Source organism: Tiliqua scincoides, chromosome 1 (genome assembly GCF_035046505.1).
Source record: "Tiliqua scincoides isolate rTilSci1 chromosome 1, rTilSci1.hap2, whole genome shotgun sequence".
Taxonomy (NCBI): Eukaryota; Metazoa; Chordata; class Lepidosauria; order Squamata; family Scincidae; genus Tiliqua; species Tiliqua scincoides.
In genome coordinates, this window is record NC_089821.1 from 169,034,992 (window position 1) to 169,050,124 (window position 15,133).

Sequence of the window (15,133 nt, forward strand, 5' to 3'; positions counted from 1 at the left end):
CCATTTGGCTAGGACAAGTTGTCCAGGGCACAGTGGTCCTGTTACTCCTGCCTTTACCTTTAAAATTTTCAGTATATCAAATAACATTTTTTAAAACAATCAAGCATGTTGAATAACACTTGCAAAAGAGATGTATTGGCAGCCAAAATGATAACACCAGTCCTTTCTTTATGTACACTGGTTCAGCTAATGAAAGTGTAACTGCACACTGTCTTGCCATTATTTCACAATACCCCTAGCAACTGAAGCAGTATTCACCTAAACAACATTCTTTCATATTCTCTTGGTCCTGAAACTGTCAGATAACACTGTCAATCAGTGACACCAACTGAGAAGTTTGTCACTGAGAACTGGATGAATGCCATCAATACAGTGATTACAGATGACCAAACCAACAGCAGATGGTTCAACAAGCTTTCAATCACGCATCTTGCTAATGACTCTTATATAATTTTAAAATATATCTATGACTCGTCCTGATCAAAATAAATCTTAATAAGATGGGAGTTGAAGGGTATGAATACTGTGTGCATAATTCTACTTGAAGGAAAACACATATATTTCCATCAAGACAAGATTCAAATAGATATTTGCATTTCATTACAGAGGTGGAAGCCGAAACATACTATTGGTTTCTTATTGAAGGGATAAGCCTTCTTGATTTCCCCAATAAATATATAGTTGACCTTCATCCATAATAAAGAAGATCCCCATGAGAATCTTTCAATTTAAATGTTCTTCTGATGTTCTACAACATTCAGCACGCATGCTAAACAGCAAGGCTAAGAGGGCACACAGAAGACACAGTTAGGACTTTAACTACAGGCAATCATCCCCATGCCTGCCAGGTCTTTCAGTTTCTTTCTAATCATGCATTATTGGAAAAGACACTCTTATTATACAACCATATTCAGATGCATCATTACCATCATCGTCATTAGCTGTAATGATAAATTCTTTTTTTTTTAAATAACATTGATCATTCAATTAAGTATTTAGGTTGATTGTCAGGTAGAACTGATTGTGTTGCTGCAATCCTGAACCAAACTGCCATAACCACAGAACATTTAATTGGAGCAATAGCTCCAATATGGTCAGGAGCTCTTCCTCCACATGTGCTGTTGGTTCAAATTATTGTAGCCAAGCACTATTTATTCAATTTAATACCTCAGTTATAGGTATGTTTACCTAGAAGTAAATCCCACAGAGCTAAAAAAATGTTTACTGCCTTGTACAGGTAACGTAGGATACATTTGCAGCCTAACTTGAGCTTCTGCTATTTTATAATTTCACAGGAACACATTGTTTAATCTTGATTTTTTTTCTATACACCTAGTTTGTAACTTTTACTTTGTCTGATTAACTAAGGCCAACAACTATTCTGCCCAAACCCCCTTTCCTTGTATTGCGAACACATTATAAAAAAATTATGTGACACAGAACACATTATATAAATATAACACATTATAGACAATAGATTCTTCCACCTAGGCAACCTACATACTCGAGAGACCACTTCAAAGTGGCTCCAAACACAGGAAGTAAGTTTTTGCTTCATTGTTGCTGGAAGGCCATCCAGCCTTTATCGCTCTCATGGGTTGTCACTTAAGTCAGATTTAGCAGTATACCTAGGGAACAACAAGTTATGTAGCACACACGCATGATCGTTTCAGAAACGACAAAAAAACACTTGCAGAATCCAGGCTTCAACTGCCTGGACTGAACCCTGTTCAACCCAGGCTTCAACTTCAAATAATACATAATGCAGGTAATACAAGCTGGAATAGGGATAGAATAAATGATAAAATCGTGTATATGTATTGTGTCTGTCTTTTAACTTGCTAAGAGTTCAAGGAACATAATAAGTAGAGAGTGCTTATATGAGAAAGCTCCCCTCTGTAGACATGTTGCCATCTTGAATCAGGGAACAAAGAAAAGTTCTTCCTATGAAAAATTGCAACCACAGAGTGAGAGTTGCCAACTCTAACTGAGATTATTCCCAGAGATGTTTTTTTTCTCCAACTTGCTGTAATGTTGGGAATTCCTGGAGGCCCTCTTAAAATATCCAGAAATGCTTTCAGTAGTCACATGGAAATTGATGCTGACTCCAGGTAAGTCATAGAGGATTAAGGGCCCAATCTTATCCAATTTTCCAGTGCCAGTGTAGCCATGCTAATGGGACGTGCACTGCATCCTGTGCTGGGGAGGCAGTCACAGATGCCTCCTCAAGGTATGGGAACATTTGTTCCCTTACCTCAGGGCTGCTTTACGGCTACACCAGTGCTGGAATGTTGGATAGGATTGGGCCCTAACAACGCTATACATAGCAGTTTAAAAGCCATTTCTGCCCAATGTTGCATATACACAAAAGGGACCAAATGTGTACAGCTGGGGGCCAGGCAGAAATGGGTCCAGTTCGGTCCCTCCCATCCATCCATCCATCTGGGCTGAAACAGAGTTTATAACTTAACACAGGCACTTGATTCAGTGCTAATGGTATCCTAATTCTGCTTTACATTTAAAAGAAAATTGTGTGGTGCGGAAAATCATCATTACAGTTTAGTGTTTCATTTGAATTACGAAAGATAAAAAAAGGAAACATCTGACTTGCAGAATGCATATGTAATTACACTGTGGGCAAAAATCAATTCAGTTTAGAATGAATCTGGTTTTGGCTTCACTTGATTAGTTCATAAAAGGAGTTATGATGGGTTGCCTATTGCTCAGCCTTTGAAGACAAGAGAACTGATGCTGTGCAGATGAAGTATGGGGATTCTGAATTCTATTTATACCAAAACCAGAAAAGGTCAAGGTTCTGCTAGACGTCGGCTTGTGAGATCTCCTTGCATTGTGCTGTCACTTAGCATGATCCTGCAATATCATAAGGACTGAATTGTGTCAGGAAAGATAAACAGATCCAAAAGTATGAGAAATGGCACACATTAGTAGATGGTTCTGTTCTCACAGATTCACTTTTTATACTGCTGAGATTTGCTTCTTTTGGTAAGCAATACAAGACTGAATACAACAGGTCTGTTCAGTCTTCTTTATTCCTTAGCACAGTGGTTTTCAATTGCTGTGCCATGCACACTGGTGTGCCATGAGGCTGCCTCAGGTGTGCCACGGGATCAGAGGAGGCAGGCAGCAGCCGCGCGACCGTGTGCGGTAAAAACAGCTAGTTTGAGCCTCATGCAGCAAGCAGCACAAGCAACGAAGCAGCCTGGTCGCTGCTTTGCATCCCACACAGCAGCTGAAGAGTCCGCTTGGAGCTTGGTCCTGCTACTGAGCACGACTAAGGCTGCAACCTTATCCTCACTTTCCTGGGAGTAAGCCTCATTGGCTATTATGGGACTTACTTCTGAGCAGATGTGCATAGGGTTGGACACAAAGGCAGTTGTTGCCTGCCTGTGTGCTGATTGGGCAACCAGAGAAGCCTGGAGGAGCCAGGAAGTGGGAGCTGTGGAGTGAGTGAGAAGAGGGAGCCAGAAGCAGGCAAGTAGGTACATAGTGAGAGAGTCTGCTAAGGCCCCCAACCTAAGGTTTCAGGGTCCCTGAAAGTCCCTTTTCCTTGCCAGTTTGCCTGCAACTCCCCAAAGCAACCCTCCCTGCACTTTAGAGCATTTAGAGGATGGGCGCTGGCCACAATCCTATCCACACTTACCTGGGAGTAAGCCCATTGACTGTAATGGGACTTACTTCTGAGCAGGCATGCATAGGATTGGGCTCTGGGGCTGCAATCCCTTCCACACTTTCCTGGAGTAAACCCCATTGACTATAATGGGGCTTACTTCTGAGCAGACATGCATAGGATTGGGCTTTTGGTTGCACTCTTTTTTCTCAAATACACAAAGCAGGCAACTGGCACTTCTCTCTCTCCTCCTCTCCCCCACCCCACCCCACCACCTTCCCCAGGCATATTTTCCCCCTTCCAAATCTCACAATCACAGTTTGTCTGTTCTTAAGATTTTTCTAAAATCAAGCAGCTCTTTACCATTCTGTGTGTTTCCATGCTTTGGTCAGACTTTTGAAATGATTCTTTCTTTGCTTATACTGGGCTATCCAGTGACTTTACAGTCTAGGGTCAAGGGTCACCATGCCTCACAGGAACCAAAGGAGGGGACCCAGAAATTTCCTGGGATCTTACATTTTCCTGTCTACTCAGATTTGTTGCCCACACAGGATGCTGGTTACACTATCATGAGCTTGCTGCAGCAGCTACTGGCAAGCCATATATGCTGGACTGAGGAATGCATCCATAACACTCAACACAGCGCCACATCTGGGAGGAAACTGGCCTGCTATAGTAGCTCTTTGGCTTGTGGATCTGCTTGCCATGAAAGAGTGCATAGGAACTTAGGGACACAGCCGCCAAACTACAGCTGCTGCAGAAGCAAGTTTTGGTATGTACAGGATACTTTCCATTCTAGTGTGAGTCTAAATATGATGATGCTAACTTTCTGCATGATTTACTATATTTAAAAGATTTTAAGATTTAAGATTTTATATTTTAAGATTTTAAGAGAGACTTAGGAGTGTGTTTGGTTTTCTGTATTACTGTGTCTAGCTGCTGATGCCACATGAGTGGGTAGACCTGGGCTCCAAAAACTTTTCCAGCTGTTTCTACCCTCCCCCCACCCCATTTCACCCCTACCTGCCCCCATCCTGCTTGCCCATCACACCCTCCCCCACTCTGTTTCACTCCTTCCCCTTTGCAAAGGGTCCCAAAAGGAACTTTGTTCTCCCTGATAAAATTCCTCTCAGAGACCCTGCCCACCTGTGCCATTAAACTGGAACAAGGGGTTGGCAGGAGACAGGGAGAGGGTGGAAGGGGGAGGACCAGATAGGAGATGGGATGGAGAAGAAGGTGGATCAGGACTGGGAAGGTGCCAAAACTCCCCCACAGGATTCAGCAGGTGCCACATTGGCATGGCTGTATCACCACACAGAGTTGGATTAGGCTGCCCATAGAATAACAGGAAAAGATTTTCCCTTCCCCTCCTCCTTTAAATAACACATCTTAGTCTTGCAACTGCAATGGATAGCTGTAGTGACTGTACTGTTTTCACCATGTTTAAATACTGATTTATAATCTAGATTAATATTTAGTCATACCAAACCTTTAATAATAAATGCAACAGAAAGTGAGATCCACATTGACAATTATATGACAATTAAAATTAAAATGTATCTTAATTATATTTCTGCCTTTCTAACATGTTGTGCAGTTTTTCAAAGTAAGCATGAAAAGTAAAGAGGCCAGTATCACATATGATGGCCCTGGTGTACCCACACATTCAAAATCCTCTTTGCACTGGGGTACACAAATGTATATTCCAGGACACTTAGTTTCTGAGCATATGATCTTATACCCTGCTAAAGTTGGAGGGTCAACTTATAAGGACTCTTTGTAGAAGGGATCTCGAACAAATGAAGACCAGGAGGTGCAAATCAGATCTTACAACATGACATCTTGTCCCAGCATTCACAACCATTGGAACATACTTCAAACATCTACACAGAGCTCAAGTCAATCATGATTGACAACAGCTAACAAACTGCATAAATAGCATTGTATGCAGTTACGTTTCCTTGGCAACCAGTGGAAAATCTACCCCCCAAAACAGAGAGAGAATTAAATCAGCCACAAAACTTACTCTAAGTAGTAAACACATCAGCAATCAAATATGCAAAGGAACCTAAAACAAAACCTCTTGCATTACTCTAGAGTTTATGCATTTTTTTTAAATTGATGAATGTTGGGGAAGAACAGCTTTTTCTTGCACAAAAATAATTTGTCACATTCCATCAATAAGTAGATACACTGTACTGCAATACAGGAAAGATTCAAATAATGAAAAAGTAGAATAATGATCTCTGGGTCTGAAGTCTTGCACTGTGATTATTAATAAAAGATTCCCATCACAAAGGTGCCATTATTTTTTTAGAAACAGAATTAGACAGAAAAAAATTATTATCAGTTAAAAGTCACGTATTACTTTCTTCACCATACTTTTCATTACTAATGGCCCAATCTTATGCCCACCAGTACAGGTAAATCTATGCAAAGGTCATCAAGGGGCCAGGGGATGGGTGGAACAGATGGTGATCAGGGGAGGGCAGATTGGGACTGGGAAGGAGGTAGATTTGGTGACAGTAGTGTCTGCCATATCCAAAGCCCCTTCCTGGCCTCAATCAGCTTTCATGGGTCCACATGGACTTGCGCCAGTTATGGAGCTGGCACAGGTTCAAGTAGACCTCGCAGCCTGGCAGGGTCTTACCCTGAGGCAAGAGAACAAATGTTCCCTTATTCTGAGGGGGCCTCCAGAAGCCAAGCCCCCCCCCCCAGCAGAATTCATCAGATGCCACATTGGCGCTATTGCATCACCACATGGAGAATTATTATGACTGGGCTGTAAGACTGCAATCTTATGCACACATATCTGAGAGTGAATGCTCAATCCAAACCCCCATCACTGGTGCCGGCAGAGCTCATGTTACATCCATGGTTGGGGGTGGGAAGATCAGATAACCAGAAGAATGTATGTACAAATATTTTACTTAAAAAAAATTACTACATACCCCCTGGGAGGCTGTCTTATGGGTCTCACTGAACCTACATTTTGCTTGGGCTTTGGAAAGAGGGGATAAGATTTGGCACATGCTTGTGCCCTCTCCCTCCCTGAGCTCACACCCTTTCTTTTCCTAATCCTTCCCCAAACTGCCCCTGCCCTCCCACTCCCCACCCACAACACATCCCCACTACCAACTTACCCATACCAACAGAGGCCTTTGTAGTTGCTGCTGTGCATGCTAACCCCTCCCTATGTAACAGCATGACAGTAGCCTGAAAGCACATGCTGGTGGCCTGGCTTTCATGCTGCCATAAAGGACCTTGCATTGCCAGAACACTATTTCATGAAGTTTCCAATAGGATTGGTAACTGGGAGCCCAATCCTATTGTCCTCCTGCCAATGCAGCCACACCAAAAAAGTGTGTGCTGTATCCAGCGGGGGCGGGGGCGCTTTCAGAGGAGAAAGTGAGAACTCTGTAGCTGGCACAAGTCTAAGGAGAAGAAAGGCGTAGAGTGACGTGGAAAAGAGGGGACAGGTTCCAGCTCATGCCACTGTTGCCAGATTCACCCACTCCCACCATCTCATTGCCATCATTTCTCCCCTCTCACCAGTTCCACCCCACCCCCACCACTGCCTTACCAACTCTAGCAGGTGAGGGTCATCATGGCAGCGTTGCAGCAGTGCATAAAAAATGGCTGCCAATGGAGTGCTCTGCACACTGTCAGCAGCGATTTTGCAACAGCTGAAGCGCCTTACGCGGTGGCAACGCATTTCAGCGAGCAGCCCCATCCTCAATAGGATTGGGCTGTAGTCTCATTAAACTCAGTATGTCTCAGTTCTGAGTAAAAAAAGCAAAGATTGTGCTATAACATGACCCACAGTACTTGGGTAGGAGATGAGGGCCCAATCCTATCCAATTTTCCAGTGCTGATGCAGGTGTGCCAAGGGGGCGTGTGGTGCATCCTGTGATGGGGGAGCAGCCATGAAGGGATTGTTTGTTCCTCCACCTCAGGGCTGCATCAGTGCTCGAATGTTGGATAGGATTGGGCCCCAAGTCTTTAAGCTTTCAGTTAGCTAGACTGTACAGCTCACAAGCTACCCTGCACAGGCTGCATTCAGTTTCATATAACAGGCATCTGAAATAAAAACGCATGTGGAATGGGGAGCAAAACTGCACTGATGACATTTCCTGTTTTCTTTCAACTGCAAGCTAAATATTGCCATGGGTCTTAAATGTCACGTGAATTGTAAACTGTTTTAAGCAACTGTTTTAATAGATGGTATCTGCCACTGATACATCTGTTTGTAGGTTTTTACTGGCAGATTACATTTATTGCTACCTTGGCCTTTTCTGGTACTTGAAATGTATCCAATTCCCATATGTGTGTGATACCTTTCCCACAGCCGTCTGTATTTGCAAAGTTATTTTCTGGCAAGTATCTGTCAAGCTGGACAGAAATGTACCTTGTTTTTCAGCTTCTGCTTTTCAGCAAAGTGACAGCGAGAATGTAAGAGAAGCTTTGCTGGATCAGACTAAAGCCTGTCTAGTCCAGCGCTCTCTCTCACAGTGGTCAACCAGAGGCTTCTGGCAGTTCACAAGCAGGGGATGAAGGCAGCAGCCCCCTCCTGCTGTGGCTCCCTTGCAATAGGTACTCAGAGGCATCCTCCCTTTGAACTTGGAAGCTGCATTTATGATTTATCATTTTAACTTTATTAACCTTTTATCTCTTGCTTTAATGTCCCACCTCTCTCTCTCTCTCTCTCTCTCTCTCTCTCTCTCTCTCTCTCTCTCTCTGTGTGTGTGTGTATTGTCAATGGATATGTTATAAAACAGTTCCTGTTGAAACAACATAGCAGTGCCCTTGATAAGCCATCCCATATGAAATTGACAAAGTCATGTGGCAGTTAGTAAATCACATTTCCATATTTCAAATTCTCTAGGAGAGTGGTCCCTACCTTTGCTACCTCCTTAAGGAAGGCAGCAACCCAATTGGGAACCTGTAGCTGCCATTAGTACTGCACAGTAATCCACGTTTTGCTGCCACCACCAAACACAAGGAAAAAACCCCTTTTGTCTTACTTGTGTTCTATGGTGACAGAACCTGGAAGCGCCATACAAACAAGAGCTAATGGTCCCTGGTTGGGTTGCTACTCTCCTTAAAGTGGTAGCACGCCCCCCCCCCACAAAAGTGCATGCCTGCCTTGGGGGTCTTGACCCCCAGGTTGGGAAACACTTCTCTAGGATATTAGTGCTTTTAGCTATTGTTATTTTTGTGTTATTGTATTTTATTTTTATTTTTTAACTTGTGTTAGAAACCTTGGGAGTCCTATTTTATGCGAGGAAAGGCAGACTGTAAATATTTCAAAGAAATCATGTAGCCATTATGACCAGGAGCCACACATTTTCCAGGAATGAGCAAATATGTTAAAGTTGTTACTGTCCTTTTTCCTCAACACACTGTTGCTTTAGGCCAGGGGTGCCCAAACCACTTGCGGCCCTCGCGGCCTCTCAATGCGGCCCTCAGGGAGCCCCCAGTCTCCAATGAGGCTCTGGCCCTCCGGAAATTTGTTGAAGTCCGCACTGGCCCAATGCAACTTCTCTCAGCGTGAGGACGACTGTTTGACCTCTCGTGTGAGGTGTGGGATGAGAGCTCCCTCCACTGCTTGCTCTTTCACATCTGTGATGCAGCAGCAGCAGCAAAGGAAAGGCCAGCCTTGCTTTGTGTAAGGCCTTTTATAGGCCTTGAGCTATTGCAAGACCTTCATTCATTCATATAAGTTCATCTTTAATATATTCATTTATGAAAACTTATGTAAATTTATTCAAATTTTCAATGTAAATTAATTCTTTTTTTCCCCTGGCCCCTGACACAGTGTCAGAGAGCTGATGTGGCCCTCCTGCCAAAAACTTTGGACAACCCTGCTTTAGGCTATCAATGGGTGCATGTGTGTAATGCGTGGACACACAAATACATGTGTGTCTGTGCGTTTACATTAACAAAACAAAATAAATTCATTTTCTAATTTATATTTTCAACAGAGGTTATATAACTGGCATTTTCCGTTTTTGACCTCAGTATATTTGTATTTCAGCACTGCTGTAAGTGTCATTAATTGTGTATCTAAAATAAACTGTCCAAAGTGTAAAATGTGAAGCGTATATCCTTAGAGCTTTTTGTTCTAGTTTAATTAGACCTTTCTATTTTAGTGATATCACTCATTATCAGTACTTCCTTATTACACTGAATGTTGCATTCCAGCCCACTGAGTCATGTAGCATAATACTTGTGCATGGGGCTTTTAACTAATGACCTACATATCACTTTTATAAGAGAAGATGCCATGGAATTTGTTTAGAGATGCCAAACATTCCTATTACAGATGCCTTTCCTCCATAGTCTGGCAAATCTGGGTGTCTATTCCCAATAGATCTTTGCTGCAAGCACAAGTCCTGCTGCATAATAAATTAAAGCTACAATCCTATGTACATGTACATAGGAGTAAGTCCCACTGAGTAACACTGGGACTTGAGAGTAAACAAGCACAGGATTGCACTGTAAGCTTCAAACTGCCCAGTGGCCAGGCCTCCAGACAATCTTTTCTGATTCCTATATCAAGAAGCCTATTCCATCAACAACTGGAGCCTGGGTGCAGCACACGCCCTGCCATGCCATTTGCCCTTAGGAACTTCTCCAATTAGAGAGCAATCAAGCCTTTTTTTTTTTTGCTCCTCGAAGGATCCACTCAAGCCTAATCAAGTCCAAAAACAATGATGCCCCCCCCCCCCAAGCTTCAGACTCCTTTGCCCATCCTGAAATGGGTTTGTTTCTTTGTGCAAAGCCCTATTTGTGCAAAGCCCATGCTCTAGAAGCAGAACTCTGGAAGTGATAACTTCTCCATCCCCTGCAGGTGTCAACACTGAGCAATTTTGTCACTTCTAAACTCTCTGGAGCTGTCCGTGCTGTGTATTTGGAGGTGTCTTTCCAGTAGAAACCTCCTCCATTTTAGGTCACCTTTCTTGGGAAAGTGTCCATGCTGCTGAGCATTTTCATCATCTTGCCATTTGTCAAGGTGCCCATTCTGCTGTGTCTCCTACCCAAAGAGACCCCACTCCTCCACTTTGGTGGTGCTTTCTTCCCTGCTGAAAGCATTCACAAAACATGTTTTGTTTGGCAACACGGTGCTGAGGTCAGGAAGCCTCTTGCTGAGCCCTCTTGCTCTGTTAGTTGCCCTCAACCCAGAGAATCTACTTTTCTCACTCAAAAAAGCACCTTTTGCTGTATTTTTCTCCCCTACAACCTGGAATTCTGTAGCCCTGTCCTTGTTGCTTAGGCAGACTCTGTACTCCATACTTGCCTAGCAGAATAGGACTGGTAATCTCGCCCCCACTTTTGATCATCATAACAGTTCCTTCTCTCTCTATCTTCAATAAGTCGTTCACTTGCAACCATCTAAAGCTCTGTAACTGATCTCATAAGCAAAGGCTGCCTTTTATTTTTTAATCTATATTTCTTTAATAAACTCTGTCTCTCAAAGGCTCTGGTAGCCTAATTTTGAGGCACTTTAAGATATTTGCACTGCTCACCCATGTTAGTGATTCCCAAACTGTCAGATGCTGTTGAATTTGATCTCTTGCTCCAGAAGTATTGCTAAATCCCCCAATTTGATTCCATTTGAGTTATTGTATGTGCATACATGACACATTTAGGAACACATAGGTGTGTGTGTGAATGAGTAGTGTTGGCAACATTAGATTTACTTGATTATTCATGATATGCCAGACTCCAAGGAGCAAATAGGAGAGGATTGGGGCAGTTACATTTGTTCTTTCTGAGTCTGCCCCAATTAAAGTGGTGGATAGATCTAATTGTTCTAACAGGTGAGGAGCGCAAAACTCTTCCCCTTTCTTACCTTGTCCTATCTCACAGCTATTTAAAATAAACATGAAAATATTAGATCTTAGCACAGTTGTCTTGTATGATGAGCAATTTCATATTTAAATCACATAATCTTCAAGACTTACACAGGACCTAATTTCTTGAACAAGAGATCCTACTGGGGTTATTACATATAAGCAAGCTTTTTTCTGGCAAGGAGACGGGATTGGCAATTCTTGGGCCTCATTAGTAGTGTCCAATTAAGTTCTGAACAGCCTAATCCTAACTTGCACTGGAACAAAGTGGCCTGTGCTGAATCTAGTGCAAGTTATGTGCTGTATGGGTTGCAACTCAAGGTAAGGGAATACTTTCCCCCTTACTCCATGTTGCACACTAGCCACCCCTATGGGGCTACTCAGATCTGCGATGCTGCAGCCAGTCCCACCCCCTCCCACACACTATCTGTCCAATGTTCCACCCTTCCCCGTCCAAAAACCTCCTATCTTGCCAAATTCCTGTTCTAAACTTGGCCTAGATAACTTATGCCCACTTTAAAGCTAATTCTTTCCCCCAGCTTAAGCACAGCTAGCTCTAGCAGTATGCAAATCTACCACTGTATCCCAGCACCAGTAAAAAAGGCTGCTTGCCTATGGGGCTGGAGGGTCCCTCCTGCCAGTTCCTAAGACAGCAGCAATTCCAGGTGCAGCACTGCCCCCTCAGTTCTCCACCACTCAGCAGTCCCTGTCTAGCTAGCTTGCCAGGCAGTCAGTTTGTTAGTCAGTTGGGTAATCAGTTAGCTAGTACATGAGTCAGTCCACTTGTTCACTGTATGTCTGCCAGTCCATTGGTCAGGTTGCCAGTCAATTAATCCACAGGTCCATTAAGTAGTTAGCCAGTCCATTAACAGGTCCATGAGTCAATCTGTTAGTCAGTCCGAGAAGCTAGCAAGTCTCCTCTCTCTCTCCAACTACAACCCACAAACTCTCCCTGCTCCTGATGTTGCTTATATCCCTGAAGACCTTGTTACCTCTAGTGGCTGCAGCTGTGCAGCACACCTACTGCTGAAAGCCCAGACTTTAACCACATGTCTCCCAGATTCACCAGAAAAAAGGGCCACTGCAGACACCACATCCTATCTCCCCACCTCTGATCTGCCCTCCCACCACCCTCTCCAATCCACCTCTCCAGTCTCCCTTTGCTGGTGTGAACTGGTGTGAACTCCAGTTTGGATCCAGTGCAGGGTGGCCAAAGCGCATCCTTGCACTGGCCTAGCCTGCTCACAAGGCGGTGCAAACGTGCTTTACAGCATGATCATGACATTCCTGGGCCAGTGCAGGGGACTTGTGCCAGCCCATCTATCATTCAGAATTGCACTCTGAGTCCAGTAGATGGATACTTCCAACAGAGGTTTTATGTTACCTAATTAAATATATAACTACCTATAAAAATGTTTACATACCACAAACCTAAATACAGTGAAAATAAGAACATTTCCATGATCCTCTAAAGCGGACATTCACAAACTTTTTTTGGCCACGGACCCTTAGGAGCTCCCTTATCAATGATATAGCATGAAACTGTTAGCGCTGATTGTACAGAGAGAATTATAAAAATGGAATTAAAGGGAATTCTCTTCTTTTAAAATAATGACATTATTTATCTATAGTTTCACAGAGTACAATTCATTTGCAAAACAAACATTCACACAAAATCCAGAACACAAAATACTATCCTTCAAGGTATCAAACAGTTACAGTTCTCTCAGTCATGTTCCAAAACTATCTTTCTGCATCTCCACACACGCAATTGGTTGGCTACCTAAGACTATCCAGATTCTTATCTATTCTTTCTCTACCCTACCTTTCTGCCAGCACATTATGTGACTTTTCCCTGCAGCAGCCAAAACTCTAGCCCTGCTCACCAGGTTCCCATACATGAGGCAAGAACCAGCAGCAATTATGCAGGGCAGATGACGGACACAAAGTTAAGGTTGGGGCTGGCCAACCCAGCTATATAATGCATGCTTTCATGTATCTACAACTCTAATATAAAGAAAAACATGCAGGGTATAGTAGACAGGATATGGCTACAAGTGGAAAAGGTTTAAATTGTTCTCCACACTAGCTGTTTTAACAGAGTTAATAATTTTTGGGCACCAGTTTTTCTTCAGGTCAGTTCCAGTGGCAATATGAAGGATCTCACCCAATCTTCACAGTAAACTAGTGAGCTTGGAAGGCTCCACACAGAGATAGCTGCCATGCATAGTTATTTAAAAAGGCCTTTTGTGGCAACTGCATCCATCCACCAGCCTTTATTATAGTGAGCAGAGGGACTGACAAACAGCATGCATCTTGCTTAGAAGATGCAATGCACCTCTGAATTATTGCTATGAATATACAGCCATCCTCTTTTGATCTTAAAAAAAAAAATAAATCTGTTTTGGATGGAGCAGTGAGACAATCTGTACATACTACTTGTGTTCCTCCCCCCTAAAATGTTTTTGCAGTTGTTCCTATATTTGCTATGTTCTTATGTTCATATGCTCTGCAATATAAGCAATAGAAGGCAGACATTGACTCAACGGCCCATTTTCAGGTACTTCTCAAGTATTTCTGAATAGAAGATAGCAAAAACACAGCAAACAGTAACTGGATTGCTATAGCAGAAAACCTGATTTGAAACACCATGAAGAAAGATTGATATGCTTGAGATAAAAAGGTTATTGCGATTTTTTAAAAAACACAGTTCCTTACCACTATGAAAAGTAGCAAGCTTTCCTCCAGGTGTGTGTGATTTTAAGTATGAAGCATGGGACAAGAATAGTGAATATTAATTGTCATGCACCAACTATCATTGCAGCACAAACTAAAAGTCTTACCAATCATATTAATATAGCCAAAAGGGATCCTACCTGACTTTTAGGTTTCCTTGTTGTGGCTGTCCATCATAAACAGACAAAATATCAAAATCTTCTTCAAGGGCAAAAGTGTGAAATGATAATTGTATCCTGTTACGTTCTCCTGTGATAATGATCCATGTGCAGTTGGCATAATTTGGATAGCCATGAGGAAATCCGGGGCTTTCTATTGTACCATTTGGACCCTGTACTAAACCTCCACAGTTCTGACCTGAAAAAGAAGAGCAGGGAAATCATTGAGGACAGCAGCACTTCCCAATTCTAATATTTCTTTCAGTGCTCTGTTAGACTAAATGCACACACACATACCCTCCAATATTTTTATACTATAAAAACTATAGTATTCTATTCACTATTTAATGCATATGTCAAGCAATTCACATGTCATGTTCATTCAAACAAGAATGTAACAAACTATATAACACAGGAGATATTTTACTTGAAGGAAACACTGTGTTCATGATTGTTTTGCCGCCCCGTTCTTGGTGGCAGGAGCATTTTTGTCATTTGATATTCGCCTGTGGGCATGGCAGTCTGCCACAGCTGGAAAGTGAAGTGTAGTGTGTTTTTTTTCTGTTTCAGCATAGAAGGTAGGTGAGGTGTCGTGTTAAAGCTATAGTAGCTACCTTGTCAGGATCACAATTAAGCTGATGTCATTCTGTTCTTGGCAGGTTGCTGCTAGGCAATGCTAGTGGGGGTGCTTGTTTACTAACACTCCATTTTTGGGGAGCAAACTATAGCAGTTTTGGCACCCAGCGTGGGTCAGG

The 15,133-nt window shown here is 42.8% G+C and overlaps 1 protein-coding gene across 1 annotated transcript in view; it reads right to left on the bottom strand.

The window, feature by feature from the left end:
- CSMD1 (CUB and Sushi multiple domains 1) overlaps positions 1-14,827 on the bottom strand; it is a 947,002-nt gene extending 932,175 nt beyond the window's left edge. Inside the window, exons 1-2 of the mRNA XM_066622693.1 lie at positions 14,806-14,827; positions 14,361-14,577 (exon numbers count right to left, since the gene is read on the bottom strand). Of these exons, the coding sequence (XP_066478790.1) occupies positions 14,361-14,577; positions 14,806-14,827 (239 nt within the window). The remainder of the gene's footprint in view (positions 1-14,360; positions 14,578-14,805) is intronic.
- Between the last annotated feature and the right edge of the window lie 306 nt (positions 14,828-15,133).